The sequence below is a fragment of the Myotis daubentonii genome, chromosome 11 (genome assembly GCF_963259705.1).
Source record: "Myotis daubentonii chromosome 11, mMyoDau2.1, whole genome shotgun sequence".
NCBI classification, from domain to species: domain Eukaryota; kingdom Metazoa; phylum Chordata; class Mammalia; order Chiroptera; family Vespertilionidae; genus Myotis; species Myotis daubentonii.
Genome location: NC_081850.1, coordinates 79,674,330 through 79,687,973, shown reverse-complemented (window position 1 = coordinate 79,687,973; position 13,644 = coordinate 79,674,330). Strand labels below are relative to the sequence as shown.

Genomic DNA, 13,644 nt, shown 5'->3' with positions numbered 1-13,644 from the left:
ATGCGAGTGGCCGCAGGTGGATGGCAGGGTTCACGCTGTCTCCCTTTGGGGAGGGGCGTTGGCAGGGGGAGAGCAGAGATGGGGCACGTGGCCCAGAGCCTGGTCATCTGCCTTAACTCTGGGCCCGCTGCCTGTTAGCTGTGTGGCCTTGGGCAGGTCACTTCCTCTCTCCGTGCCTCAGTTTCCTAATCTGTAAAATGGGGCTGTTGGGAAGGTGACGTGCATTAATGCTGGTGTTAAACGAATACACGCTTAGAACAGAGCTGCGCGCACAGCAGGCATGACAGCACGCGCTTATTAAATGAATCCACATAGGATTCCATCCCAGAAAACGGGGCTCCCACCTGCTCCCCACTTCCCAGGGCTGCTGGTTTTCTCCTCACCGATCCTGTGGGCAGGGGTGTGCATTCTCACTGCCCTTGAAAAGTGGGGGACTAACTCGTCTGAGCCCCGAGTCCATTAACATGGAGGGGAATCCTGTTCCGTAAACTAGGCCCATGGGGATCGGTGGCTGTGAGACCCTCCACTTTGAACCCCGACCCCGACAGCCTGGCTGGCCGCCTCTCAGTCCCATTTCCACGTTCACAGTCACTGGGAGGCGTAGACTTGGGTCCTAAGGTAAGAATAACTAATTATCAAATCGCTGTACAGTGCGGGTGAGCAGTTTATTAAAAGCCCGATTAATTTGCTGGGTGCAGCACCATTTATTTACAGAAGAACGTCTGTATTTTAAACGGTCTTTTCCCGTCTGAAACCTCACTGGAGAGACGAGCTGGCGGAGGCGGTGGGAGGGCTCCGCCTGGCGGCTGCGGGCGCCTCGCCTCGGCGTGTGCAGGCCGCGATCTTGTCCGTGCTCCGCGCCCGAGTGGACTGGCAGAGGGAGTGGTGGGGGTGCTGGGAAGGGACTGGCCACCTGGAAGGGTGAGCCGCGCGAACGTGCTCCCGATTGGTGAGAGCCGCAGGGATAGCGCCCGTTTCTAGGCCTGAGGAAAGCCCGCGTTCAGAAAGTTGCTCCTGGCGCCGTTGTCTGCCCAGCAGCGTTAAGGGATATCGTTAAGCAGCAGAGACGGTGGAATGTAGACTTTCGAAGCCTCAGGGAGTCCCAGGCCAGCGAGATGGAGCTTGTCTGCGGCGTGACCAGGGAGACACCAAGCCGTGAGTTGCAGGCTGCCCCCAGTTCAGATCCCTCAGTGTCTCCCAGAGGGTCTCTAGAAACACATTTGTGCCGTGTGGGGCGCAGAGCCGTGCTCGGCCAGCAGGTGGCAGGAAATAACAAACTAACGGCGAGGCGAGGCCGCAGCGGCGGGCCCTGTTGGCGCAGCAGGTCCCTCTGAGACAGTCATTTGTGGTGGCTGCAGCCAGGAGGGTGCAGGCTCAGCTGCCTGGAGTCGGCGCCATCGGGGAGGGGGGGTGCAGTTTTAAGTCTCCCCAGCAATAGCTTTTGTTGAATTACAGTGACTGTACGTTGGGGGCCCACAGGGTCCCAGCCAAGCCTGGCCAAGCCCCCAGCATCCTCCTGGGGAGGCGCGGGAGGGAGCCCCTTCCTTCCAGGCGTCAGCGTGCGGAGGTGGGAGAGCAGTCCTGTCCGCTCCTCCGGCTCCACTGGGCGGCCTTGGGAGGCTGGCGGGAGGGAAGCGAGCCTGACAGGAGCCCCGTGTCTTACCTGGATTTCAGGGGCTTGAGGAGGGAAAGGAGTTACAGGGACAGGCACAGGGTGTGTGTGTGTGTGTGTGTGTGTGTGTGTGTGTGTGTTAGCGTGTCTCACAGGTATGTGTGTACAAGGTGTGGGGGGGGTTTCTGAGTGTGTGTAGGCTGCGTGTGGGGGTGTGCAGGGTGTGTGGGTGTGTTTCTCAGTGTGTAGGCTGTGTGTGCGTGCGTGTGTGTGTGTTAGCATGTCTCACAGGTATGTGTGTACAAGGTGTATGGGGTGTGCGTGTGGGGTTTCTGAGTGTGTGTAGGCTGCGTGTGGGGTGTGCAGGGTGTGTGTGTGTTTCTGAGTGTGTGTAGGCTGCATGTGTGTGCGTGCGTGCGTGTGTGTGTGGGTGGGTGGGATGTGTGTAGGTAGGCTGTGTGTGCGTGTGTGTGCGTTTCTGAGTGTGTGTAGGCTGCATGTGCATGTGCGTGTGGGTGTGTTTCTCAGTGTGTAGGCTGCATGTGCGTGTGTGTGCGCGTGTGTGTGTGGGTGGGATGTGTGCAGGGTGTGTGTGTTTCTCAGTGTGTAGGCTGCATGTGTGTGTGTGTTTCTGAGTGTGTGTAGGCTGCATGCGTGTGTGTGTGTGTGCGTGGGTGGGTGGGTGGGTGGGATGTGTGCAGGGTGTGTGGTGAGTGCTCAGCTTAATCTGGTTTGCCCGGGGCTGGCAGCAGGGTCAACACCTCCTCTGGGTCTGTCGCCCACCGGGCCCTTCCTGCCTTTAGGCTGCGGCCCTGGGAGCTGTTTCCTCTCCACTGTTGTCCTAGTCCTTTGGGGGCCACGCCAGCAGCCGAGCCCCTGGTGCCCCTCCCCAGCTGAGCCCTGAGCAGGCCGGGGTCCTGGCTGGCGGCGGCGTGCAGGAGCACAGATGGACAGCAGGGGGAGCAGGGAGCAGCAGGCAGGCACCCTGGGCGGGAGAAACCTGTCTGTCCCTCTGTCTGTCCCTCTGCCCCCGGGCTCCCACGGGGGTCAGGCCTGGGCCCTCCTCACTCGGGGCGGCTCTCTGAGGGGACCTGCCTGAGATGAGGACAGCCTGTGCCCGGGTGCCCGGCTTGTTGGCTGCGCCCAGGCCTTTAGACAGGACTCCCCAGGCAGGACAGAGGGGACCAGGGGTGCAGGGACCTGGGCGCCTCTCACCTGTGCCTGCGGCTCCCACCAGCCCCTGTGCCCGCGGCTCCACCAGCCCCTGTGCCAAGCACCCGCCGGCAGGAAATAGATGGTGAGGTTTTAATCACCTGGAGGTCATTGGATGCTGAGGGAAAAGAAAGACCCGAGACACATGGCGCGAGGCCTCATGGAAGGGGGTGTTCACGCCGCGTCTAGGGCGGGGTTGACAGGACATCGAGAGCCAGCCCGGGAGCACCCAGGTGTGAGCCGTGAGCCGGGAATCAGGCCCGAGGGGGCGACCTCATGAAGGGACCGAGGCCCCACTGACAGTGTCTGAGCGAGGACGAGGGGGAGGGACAGCGTTCCAAGGACAGTGTGGACCCACGGAGCGCGGCCGCGTTGGGCTGAGGTGGGGGAGGAGGGTGCGGCTGGGAAGGAGCCAGCTGCCTGCAGGGAACGGGGCGCAGAGCGGAGAGCCCCCCGGATACTCGGTGGCCTCGCCCCCGGTGGGGTCTGCCCGCTCCTGCCTGGCTGCCCCCTCAGCTGGGGGCGGGGGGCTCTCTGGCAGGGTTGGTGACCTCGAGGAGGCAGGTTCTCGGGGTTCCCCGTCCCTCATAGGACAGGGCCATGCGGGAGCCAGTGCCCCTGCACGCACGCACGGAGGAGCCTGGAAGGTGGAGCCTGCAGAGGGCAGCGTGCACACTGCCCCCCCGCCCCCCGCCGCCCCCAGCCTCGGCCCAGGAGCGAGGGTGCCCGCGGGTCACAGCCCTAGATGTGGGGGGCACGGACAGGGCCCCCAGCTTCCGCGATCTCAGCCTGTAACTGACAGGCCTGCTCCAAGTCAACGGGCCGCCCCAGGGCCCCCGGGACCCTCCTGGGCTGGAAGCACAGCACCTGTGAGGTCCCCAGGCCTGGGACTGTGAATGCCCTGTGGGCGCCGTGGCGACAGATCCCCGTTGTGGATGCGGGGCGAGGCTCGGGGAGGGTGGGTGAGCGCCTGGAAGTCAGCCAGCACCCAAGGGGGCTGTGGCGACCTCAGCGGCTCTGGCCTGTTGGTTTGAACACATTGGCGTGGTTGCTGTGCACCTACTACGCGCGGCCCTGTGTTATCTGGGGAGTGAGGAGGTGTGGTCTCCTGAGGCAGATGTTCCATAGGAAACGAGAGTCAGTCCTCGGTGCAGCGGCAGAGAGAGACCCAGGGGGTCCTGGGAGGCTGAGTCCCAAGGCTCGCCCCTGGCAAGGCATGATGGGGTGTCCTGGGTGGGGGGCTGTGCACTCAAGGCGGGGAGACGTCTGAGAGTCACCAGCTGGGAGGCGGGAGTGAGGCTTGCAAGCCCTGTTGGCCGTGGGGAGGGGCCGCTCTTGCCCTCCGAGCACTAGGGAGCCACAGCAGGTTAAGCGGGAGAAGAGAGGGGTTCGCTGGATGGCCTCTCCTTCGCGTTGCGTGGCCAGAGCTCTCATCGGGCGGAACCCCTTTTCTGTGCTTCCTGGGGTCTGGGAGAGAAGGGCTGGAGACACGGGGAGATGCGAAGGACTCGGGACTTTCCGCTTCCGGTGACGGGGTCGCGGGGGGTCGCGGCCACGAGGAAAGCAGAGTTAGCGGGGTTTCTGCGCCTGCACCTCTCCCCATGCCCACCTGGCTGGCAGCCTCCAGGGCACCTTGCGGGAGGTTTCAGCTGCGCAATGCTCGCCCAACCCCCAGGGGCGGAGGCGGACAAGCAGGCCCCCCCCCCCCCCCCACTGCAGCCCTAGCCTCGGCTCTTGCGTTCACGTTCATAGCATTTACCAGGTGTTTCTGGGAGAATGAGAGTGAGGTGCAGGCGGTGCCCAGCAAACTGCCAGAGCGCAGAGCATGAGCACAGGACGCTCAATGGACCGAGGAGAGAGGAGGTTTGGGGACATGCCAGCTGTGGGTGTAAACAGAGGCTTCTCCGCTCTCCTCCCCGGGCGACTGAGGCTGTGGGTACAGCCAGAGCTGAGCTCCCGAGAGAGTCCAGTCTTACATGGGGTGGGCGGGCGGGCACCCTGTGATCCGTGCGGGCGGGACATGAGCCCTGGGGGGGCTGGTGAGCTGGGGGGGCTGGTGAGCTGGGAGGGGGCTGGTGAGCGTCTGGGCAGAGTCTCTTGCTGCACATCTGGATCCTCTGGGCAAACGGCCACAGGCTGCGGGGCTGGGGCTAGGGCTGCCGAGGGGCATGGCTAGGTCAGGGAAAGGTCAAGGTCAGGTCACCCTGGACCATCTCAGGCAGCCACGTTCTCCCGTCACTGGGAGGTGGAGGGGCTGGGAAGGGCACCCACCGTCTTGCCCACCGACACCCGACTCTGCCCGTTCAGTCCATGGGCAAGTCCAGTTGGCAGCCCCCGGCCCGGGCCCCCCGCGCTCCTGGGGGCCAGGGGAGGCGCCGGCCGGCAGAGTGACCCTGTCCCTCTCTCAGTCCCCGACAGCCTCATCCTGAAGGTGCTGAACCAGCGCCTGAACCAGCACGACTGCGTGCACCGAGGGTGGGTGCTGCACGGCTTCCCGCGGGACCTGGACCAGGCGCGCCTGCTGGACAGCGTGGGCCACAAGCCCAACAGGTGAGCGGCCGTCCGGTCCCTCAGCTCCCGGTTCCCGCGGCGCAGGGCCTCTTCCCGCCGCCCACCCGCCTCGAGGGAGACCGGGGTGTTCCTTCCCAAGCAACCGGCGGAGCGGGGAGACCCTGGGATTCGGGGCGGGAAGCAAGCCCCTTCCTGAGCTGCAGTCGGCGGTGCCGGTTAATTTCCCGACCCCCAGCGAGGGCGGTCCCGCGCGGATTGAACCTCCATGTTCCTCTCCCACCACCGAGGGGCCTGTCCCCTCCTCCCGCCTCATCTCTGCGATTCCGCTACCCCGGCTCTGCTCTCAGTTAAACATGTTCATGGTTAATTCAGGAAGTGATGTCAGCCCCGATAAAGGCCGAGGAAGAGAGAGGCCCTCAGAAGGGAGCCCCCCAGCCCGGGCGGACGCAGGGCGGGAATCGGGCGGCGCGGGTGAGAGAGTGAGCGAGCCGCCGGGCTGGGCGGGGAGGGAATCTCGACAGAATTACAGCCAGAAACCAACCTGGGCCCCACGGCCTGGAGATCTATCATGCAGATGGGAAAACCACCTACAAAGGCTGCTTTTTAGGAGGGTTCGATGAAATGAGATGGAAATAAATTTACATATATATCAATTTTATTATTAAAATATATTCACTCTAGTAAATAGAATTATTGGGAAGGGCAAGCTGCTCCGTGCATGGGACACGGAAAGGGACCCCTTTGGCTTATCAGGAAACAAAGTGATTGTCTCCTTGTCAAACATAAATCTCCCCCGAGAGCCATGGAGGGACGGTGCTCAGACGCCATGTTTTGTTGACTCCCGCCTGGCGCCCCCGGCGCATCGCACTGAATTACGTCCGCGCACCGCGAGGGAGATGAGCCGGGTAATTGATGTGTCAAAAAGGAGGAGGAAAAGTTATTTGAGAACAAATACAATGGGCTATAAAGTTTGTTAAAATGTAATAATAATAGTAAAAATATAAAAATAAAATGAGAAAGGAAGAAGAGGAAAGAAACAAAGGGCGATGCCAGGCGCCTTGGGCTGCAGAGCCTCCATTTCGAGAGCCTCGTAGCCGGCGTTGCCTTTGCAGAGGAATGTTTGCTGGCGGCGGGAGCGGCTCTGGCCGAGTATCAGACCCCCTTTCCCGCCTCTGCGGGGAGCAGCGGGCAGCCGTGGCTGTGACCCTGCTCCTGGCGGGCAAGGCCTGGGGTGCATCCCCTGCTCAGGCCCCGGTAGAGCTGCTGCCACGGCTCAGAGACCCCGGGGGAGGGGCCGGGCCCGGCTGAGCGGGTGGCAGTGGGCTCAGCAGCTGGTGGCAGGACTGGATGAGCGTGGCCTGCACCGCCCCCCTCTGTTCCACTGGGCTAAGTGGGGGGACCAGGAAGAAGTCACCCCAGGCCGCTGGTCTGGAGGAGCTGGTGTGCGTCCCAGGTGGCTTTGTGCACGTTGGAAACTGCGGTGTGGCCGGGTGTTTTGTTTTTAGTTATTAGTTTTTAGACTAAGGAGCTGTGTGCCCCACACCCAGAGGAGCCCTGGGAGCAGGGGCAGCAGGGGCAGCAGGGACAGGCGTCCTCGCACTTGGCTCCCAGTTGTGCCGGGTGTGTGGTCAGCTTTCGATAAAACTCCCTTTCCTCCAGGGAGCCGGAGGGAGGGGCCATGAGGGGACCCAGGTGGCCCCTGTGGTCAGCGGGCCTGGGAGCTGGTCAGATTTCTGGGAGGGTGGGGGAGGGGGGCTTCAAACAAGCCCTGGCGGTCGCGCAGGCTGCTCCGGTGGGACAAGAACACCTTCTCCTCACTGACAGTCCGGCCCGCCCAGTCCCAGGTGTGTCTGGGGGCACCACCTTCCCTCCCAGTCCGACTTCCATCTTTAACCCTCCTCCTCCTCCCCCTCCTCCCCCCCCCCTCCTCCTCCTCCTCCCCCCCTCCCCCCGCCGGGGTGTATGCCATTCAGCGCCCACTCAGGTCTCCCTTCATCCGCTCCAGGCCCTGAGAAGGAGGTTTGCTGGGGACAGTGCCCGGGCCCGGGGCTGCGTCCCTTGCCTGGAGCTGCTGGGAGAGCCCAGCCCCGCGCCGTTCTTGGCCGTTACTTTGACCCCTTCTGCTGGCCAGTACTTAGCTCTGACCCTGTCCCTGGCTGGTTTTCTTACCTGTCGGTGGCCTCTGATCTTTGCCTGGACAGCCCTCTGGCTGTGCAGAGTGAAGGGGTCCGTGTGTGAGCGATTAATAACCCGAAAGCGCCCTCCGCACGCGGCGCTGTGAGCGGCTCCTGCCGGCGGCGCTCCCGCCCGCGTGTCGGGTGAGGCCTTCTCCGCGCCTGTTTGCACCGTCACTCGTCACTCGCCACTCGCTTGCGCCGCTGCCGGTTTGCCTGTTTTTGCAGTGGTCGCCATGCGGCTCTGAACTCCTGTTCCTGAATTGGCAGATGCGGCCCTGCTCTGGGGGCGGCCGCGGGCAGCGCCGGCCACATCTGCTCCGTGCGGGTGGGTTCTGACCGATGCCTCTAGGTCTTTTTCCCTGGCAGCCGTCTGCTCGCGTTTCTTGCCTTTGGACGACACGCAGACCCCGCGGGTTGCACTGGGAGGGAGTTCCTTATTCGCCTGACAGCACGTGGGCAGGGGCGCGGCGGAGAAATCGCCATCGGGGCCATAACCACGGGGACCCATTGCTGCGAGCGTGGGTGGGATGCTCCGTGCGACCACGCTACGCGCAAGCAGTGGGACCTGTGGGGCGTGGCACAGGTGAGCACGGCTGGCATGCCCGGGCGCTCTGACTGGTTCACATGCTGTTACTCCTTAAAAGATACATGTTTCTATGGATTTCAGCGAGGAAGCGGGGGCGGGGGGGAGAAACATCAATGATGAGAGAGAGCCATTGATCAACTGCCTCCTGCACGCCCCACACCGGGGATTGAGCCCACCACCCGGCCCTGTGCCCTGACCGGGAATTGAACCCTGATCGGCTGCTTCCTAGGTCGATGCTCCACCACGGAGCCACGCGCCGGGCCCTGCTTTTCCTTTTTAGTTCCCCATGACACTGCGTTCTCGGGGACCGCACAGGAGACCCCTTGGGTAGCGGCCCTGCCACCTCTAACGTCTAAACATCATGTCTGAAGAGCACAGCAGAGGGATGGACCACAGAAAAATTAAAATGCAAACGAGAGAGGGTGTCTTGCCTCACCTCTCTCTTTCTCTCTCTCTCTCTCTCTCTCTCTCTCTCTCTCTCTCTCTCTCTCATCACCACTCGGTCTCCCCATTCTGCCGCGGACCCTCCCATGGATTAGGGGCAATAAACAGCCCGTTAATGGAGCCTGAACTAGGAGATGGAGTTGGACTCAGCCGCGGCGTCAGTGCTGACTGAGGTTAATAACTCCATTACTGCAGCTCCGCGCGGAGCCGCCGGGCGCGCGGGCCGTTAGCCTTATCTCCTCCTCATTAATTGAGCTAATAGAACCCGGGTGACCCCGCCGCGCCCGCCGCCGCCGGGGAGCGTACAGACATGGGCTGGAATACTTATCACCACGCCGGGCTCCCCGGCGCCTTTGTTTTGGGAAGAAGGTTCTTCCTTGAAGACGGGCTCCCCGCAGACCCCCGCCATCGGTGGAGTTGCCGAGCCGCTGCCGCACAGGGTCCCGAGGTCACCCTGACCTTGCGCAGGAGGACGTGCAGCGAGGGCCGGCCGGCCACTGGCCCCGCCGGCGGAGGCCCACGTGGGTGCAGTGCTTTAGCTCGGACTGAACCCTCTGCAGGAGGCGGCCGTGGCCTCAGCAAGTGTCTGGGTGCAGGGTGCCGATGGAGCGTGGCCGTGGGGGGATGGGCGGGGGGGAGACGGGGGGACGGGCAGACCGCGGGCCTCTCCCCGCTTCAGCATTTGGCAGCCACCTCTCAGCCGGCCCTCCCGCCCAGAGTTTCCCCACAGCTCATGCATGTGCACGACCGTTTGCTTTGCTGCTCACTGGGTAAGCGCTGCTTACCCTCTCTGAGCCTCAGTTTCCTTCGTTCTCAAACGCTTGCCCCACCTTCTGCCCTCACCCTTTGCTGGGTGCCCGCATGCATTCGCTGGCAGGATGTGCGTGGGCAGGACGGGTGAAGGGGGAAATGCTCTATGTGACCAAGATAATGTCATCGACAGTTAAAACTCGGAACCCAAATTTCCTGCAGCAGGTCATGTGCCTCTGTGCCTCAGTTTCCCCAGCTGGACTACAGGGGAAGTCCATGAGGGACGTCGGATGTGAGAGGATGAAATGAGAGGAACAGGGGACGCTCCGAGGAGCCTGGCATCGGCAGGTGCCACGTGGGAACCTCACGTGTCCTTGATGCGCAGAGCTCCACGCATGTCCGTGCCGCTCCGCGCCTGTCCGTGCAGCTCCGTGCCTGTCCGTGCAGCTCTGTGCCTGTTCGTGCCACTCTGTGCCTATCTGTGCCCCTCTGTGCCTGTCCGTGCAGCCCTGTGCCTGTCTGTACAGCTCTATGCCTGTCTGTACAGCTGTAGGCCTGTCCGTGCCACTCTGTGCCTGTGTGCAGCCCAGGCTTCCAGGGAGGAGGGCTGGTCCGTCCTGCCCAATACCAGCCGCCCGGCTCTATGGCCAGGCTGGTCCTCGGCTGCTCTGAACAGGTGGCTGCCCTCTGGTCGCAGAAAGGCGGTTCCGTTCACCTGGTGACATATGGGCAGAAGAAAGATTCTGCAAACAGACGAAGAAAGTTGCACTGTTGTCAGGATGCCACAGAGCCAGGCAAACAGGGAAATCTTGGGGCTGGAGTGGAACCCAGTCCTGGAAAGATGAGAAACCTCCATCACCTGTCCCTGCTGTTTTATTTACTAGAGGCCCGGTGCACGAAATTCATGCATGGGTATGTGTGTGTGTCCCTCAGCCTGAACTGCACCCTCTCCAATGTGGGAGCCCTCAGGGGATGTCCTACTGACGGCTTAGGCCCACTCCCCAGGGTTCTCTGCTCTCTGCGGGGCCTGTCTGCTCCACGCTGCAGCGACTGCCAAGCAGGCTGTGCTGGAAGCTGCCTCCCACCTGCTGTCAGTCTCCACGGAGGCGATGAGGTTAATTTGCATACTCACTCCTGATTGGCTGGTGGGCATCGCAAAGGTATGGTAAATTTGCATCTTTCTATTTTATTAGTGTAGATTATTATTATTTTTAAAGGGACAGTTGTCTCTATTTATTTATTATTTTTAATCCTCACCCAATTTTTCCATTGATTTTTAGAGCAAGTGAGAGAGGGAAAGACAGAAATATTGATGTGAGAGAAACACATCGATTGTTTGCCTCCTGCATGTGCCAGGGCCAGGAGCCTGCAGCCGAGGTACGTGGCCTTGATTGGAATCGAACCCAGGATGCTTTGGTCTGCAGGCCGATGCTCTGTCCACTGAACCACACCGGCAGGGCACCCGTGCTATTTTATGAGTTCAAGGTTGTGGTGATGGGGGAGGCGTCACAGAGACCCTGGGAGAGATGGCAGAGGAGTCACTCACAGTCTGGGACGAGGCGGCTGGCAGGCGGGGCCAGGTAGGAGCTGCACCCTTGGGCGGGTCATAGTGCGATGTGCAAGGCAAGGGTGGGGCAGCCTGGGCTCTGCGGGCTCCTGTGGATCGGCCAATTTAAATAATTTCAGGGGTCCCAGGGCAGAGGGGCTGACCCCACAGAGCACGGGAGCCCATGACGGAAGTGGTTGGAGTGGGGGCTGAGCCAAGTGCCCGAGGAGGGTGGAGTGATGAGCCCTGAGCTCAGACTGGCTGGTCTCCAGCACGCTGCCTGCTGGTGACAGCACCCCCTGCTGGCCGGCTCCCCCTCTGAGAGCCTGGGCTGTGCTCTGATGGAGCTGGGGATGGGGACTGGCCGCCCCCTGGGCAGTGGGTGGGTCGGATGGCGGGGTCACAGCCTGGGGGCGCGGTGGAGCTGTGGCGTTTTAATCTTTCTGTAAATAAGTGCTGAGGTAGGAAAGGGACGGGTCCCCCCTTTCTCCGGCCTGGGGACTGGTGACATTTTACCAATGTTTGCACAAGAGGAGCTGGCGAGGCTGATGTGTGCGGACGGGGTGGTGGGCGCTGCTCTTCCGGGGGGAGCACTGCGGGCGGCGGGGTGATGGGTGGGCCGCCCGCCTGTGAGAGCTGGAGAGCCCCTCCTGCAGCCGCGGCCAGAAGTGTGCGCGGCACTCGGCAGGAAGGGCCGTGAACTGCGGGAGCGAGCCGCCCCCAGGCTTCGCCCGCTGGCCCAGCCGGCGCGGGGACTGGGGGGCCGCTCGGTGTGGGGTCTGTGTGGGTCTGCGAGTCTCGTCCTTAGGAAGACACCGGCCCACATCCAACAAGGGGCTCGCATGGTGTCTTCCTGGTGCCGTCTGGTTAGTTAAGGGCCGACACGATCAGCCTCACTGGCGCACACTGGACCTCAGTTTACTTATTAGCCATTTTACATTTTTCCTCAGTTTTCCGAGAGCACCTGTCCCGCCTGCCGTGTGGGTCCGACTTTCCTGCCGTCTCTAACCATCTAGGCAGACCCCGGCCTCGCTCACCCCCGCTCTTGGCACACTCGGGCCACGTGTGCTGGGGGAGAAAGCGACCTCCTGTTCCAGGTCTGATAACCCGCAGCCAGCAGTCCCCCTCCTGCCGCCTCCCTCTCGCCCTTCAAGGCTCTCTGGTCTCAACTCCCTTCTCCCCACAGACTCTTAAGCTCCCATCGGGCCCAGTGGGTCTACCCGGCCCGCACCAGGTGGGCCTGAGCCCACGGGGAGTGAGACACGCGAGGGTCACGCCCCTCCCCCACGGCGATCAGACGCCGCAATCCCCAGCCGCGCTGCAGACTGACAGGTGGCCTTTCCCAGCCCGCAGCCCCGGGAGCTGGCATTTGAGTCCCTGCCTTTGGCAGGTGCGAGGCTCGGCAGTAACGCAAACTCATTTCCCCGAGAAAGGCAGGAGGGCGGAGATGCGAGATGACTTGGAGAATCCCTATTTGTTTTTCTTTACCCACAAGCGACGCTGGACACACCGGCGCCCTTCAATTTCCCATCGTCCTCGGGGGCATGAGTCAGGCGCTGAACGCGGCCCTGCACCGCGCCCTCCATCCTCGGGCCCCAGCGGGCGGGCGGGCGGGCGGGCGGCTGCACACAGGGAGCGCCCCTCCTAGCGCCAGGGGAAGTTGTAAGGAGAACAGCTTTCCTAAAAAGTCAGCCGCCGGGGGAAGGCCCACTCTGCCTGTTCTGAGGCTGCCACCCCCTGGGCAGGGTCTCCTCGCTGGCGTTGAGGTTTCTGCAGATGCCAGACCCCCCACCCCGAGGTGGGTGCTGCCCCTCCGTGGCTGCAGGGCAGACCCTCTGTCGGGGGCTCCAGCACCGCCTCTCCTTCTCTCCCGGGCCTGGGCCTCGTGGAGCGTGGGTCTGGTGCACCACCTCCTCCAGGGAGCTCGCTCACGGGCCTTACACAAGGTCCTTGTGGTGGGAAGCGGGTGAGTGGACAGCGGTGAGCAGCGAGGCTGTGGAATCTGCCTGTGCCGCCCGCAGGCTGTGCGGGTGGGGCATGGGCTACCTTCTCTGCACCCGGGATCTTCCGGGGAGAGTACTGCGTGCGTTCTGGGGGCACAAAAGGAAACAGAAGCCGTGATACTTGCTGTCGCGTGGCTCACACTCTGCTGGCGTGGCCCCTCCCTCCCTCTCTCTCTGTCTCTGTCTCTGTCTCTGTCTCTCTCTCTCTCTCTCTGTCTCTCCCCTTTCCTCCCTCTCTTTCCTCTCTCTCTAAACATAAACAGGGCCTGCTCAGGCTCTGGGTGGAGGGTGGACTGTAGGCAGGGAGACAGGGGGACGCAGGGAGGCTGTGGGCAAGCATCCAGGCGAGGACGGGTGCCCTGGCCTCGAACAGCCTGCAGGGCTGAGGGTCTGTATGTCTGAGGACAGACAGGCGGTGAGGAAGGCGGCCTGGGGAGGACTCCTGTTTATGCCGCACCCGGGAGGAGGTGAGGTGAGGGGCCCGGGGGGGCGCCAGCGCCCCATTGGGCAGAGATTGAGAGGCCTCTGAGCAATGGCTTAGTCAGCTCAGCGGACACAGCAAAGTGTCACCGGCTGGCGGCCGGAACGGCCATACGCATCTCGCGCAGCTCTGCAGGCTGGATCCACGTGCCGTGGGCAGGGCTGAGCCGCTCTGTGTGGCTCGTGGACACCGCCCTGGCGCCTCTCAGGACTTTCCTCCGTGCACACGCCCCGTGTGCCCCTGAGCACCCCATTTCCTCCTGCTGTAACACCCCAGTCAGACTGGCCAGGGCTCACCCGAGGGCCTTTGTTTTAACTGCCGC

At 62.7% G+C, this 13,644-nt stretch overlaps 1 protein-coding gene across 1 annotated transcript in view; it reads left to right on the top strand.

Annotated features, from left to right (window-relative positions):
• Positions 1 to 13,644, top strand: part of AK8 (adenylate kinase 8) — a 60,187-nt gene that overhangs the window by 30,150 nt on the left and 16,393 nt on the right. The window contains exon 11 of the mRNA XM_059658819.1: positions 5,233 to 5,374. Coding sequence (XP_059514802.1) covers positions 5,233 to 5,374 — 142 coding nt within the window. The remainder of the gene's footprint in view (positions 1 to 5,232; positions 5,375 to 13,644) is intronic.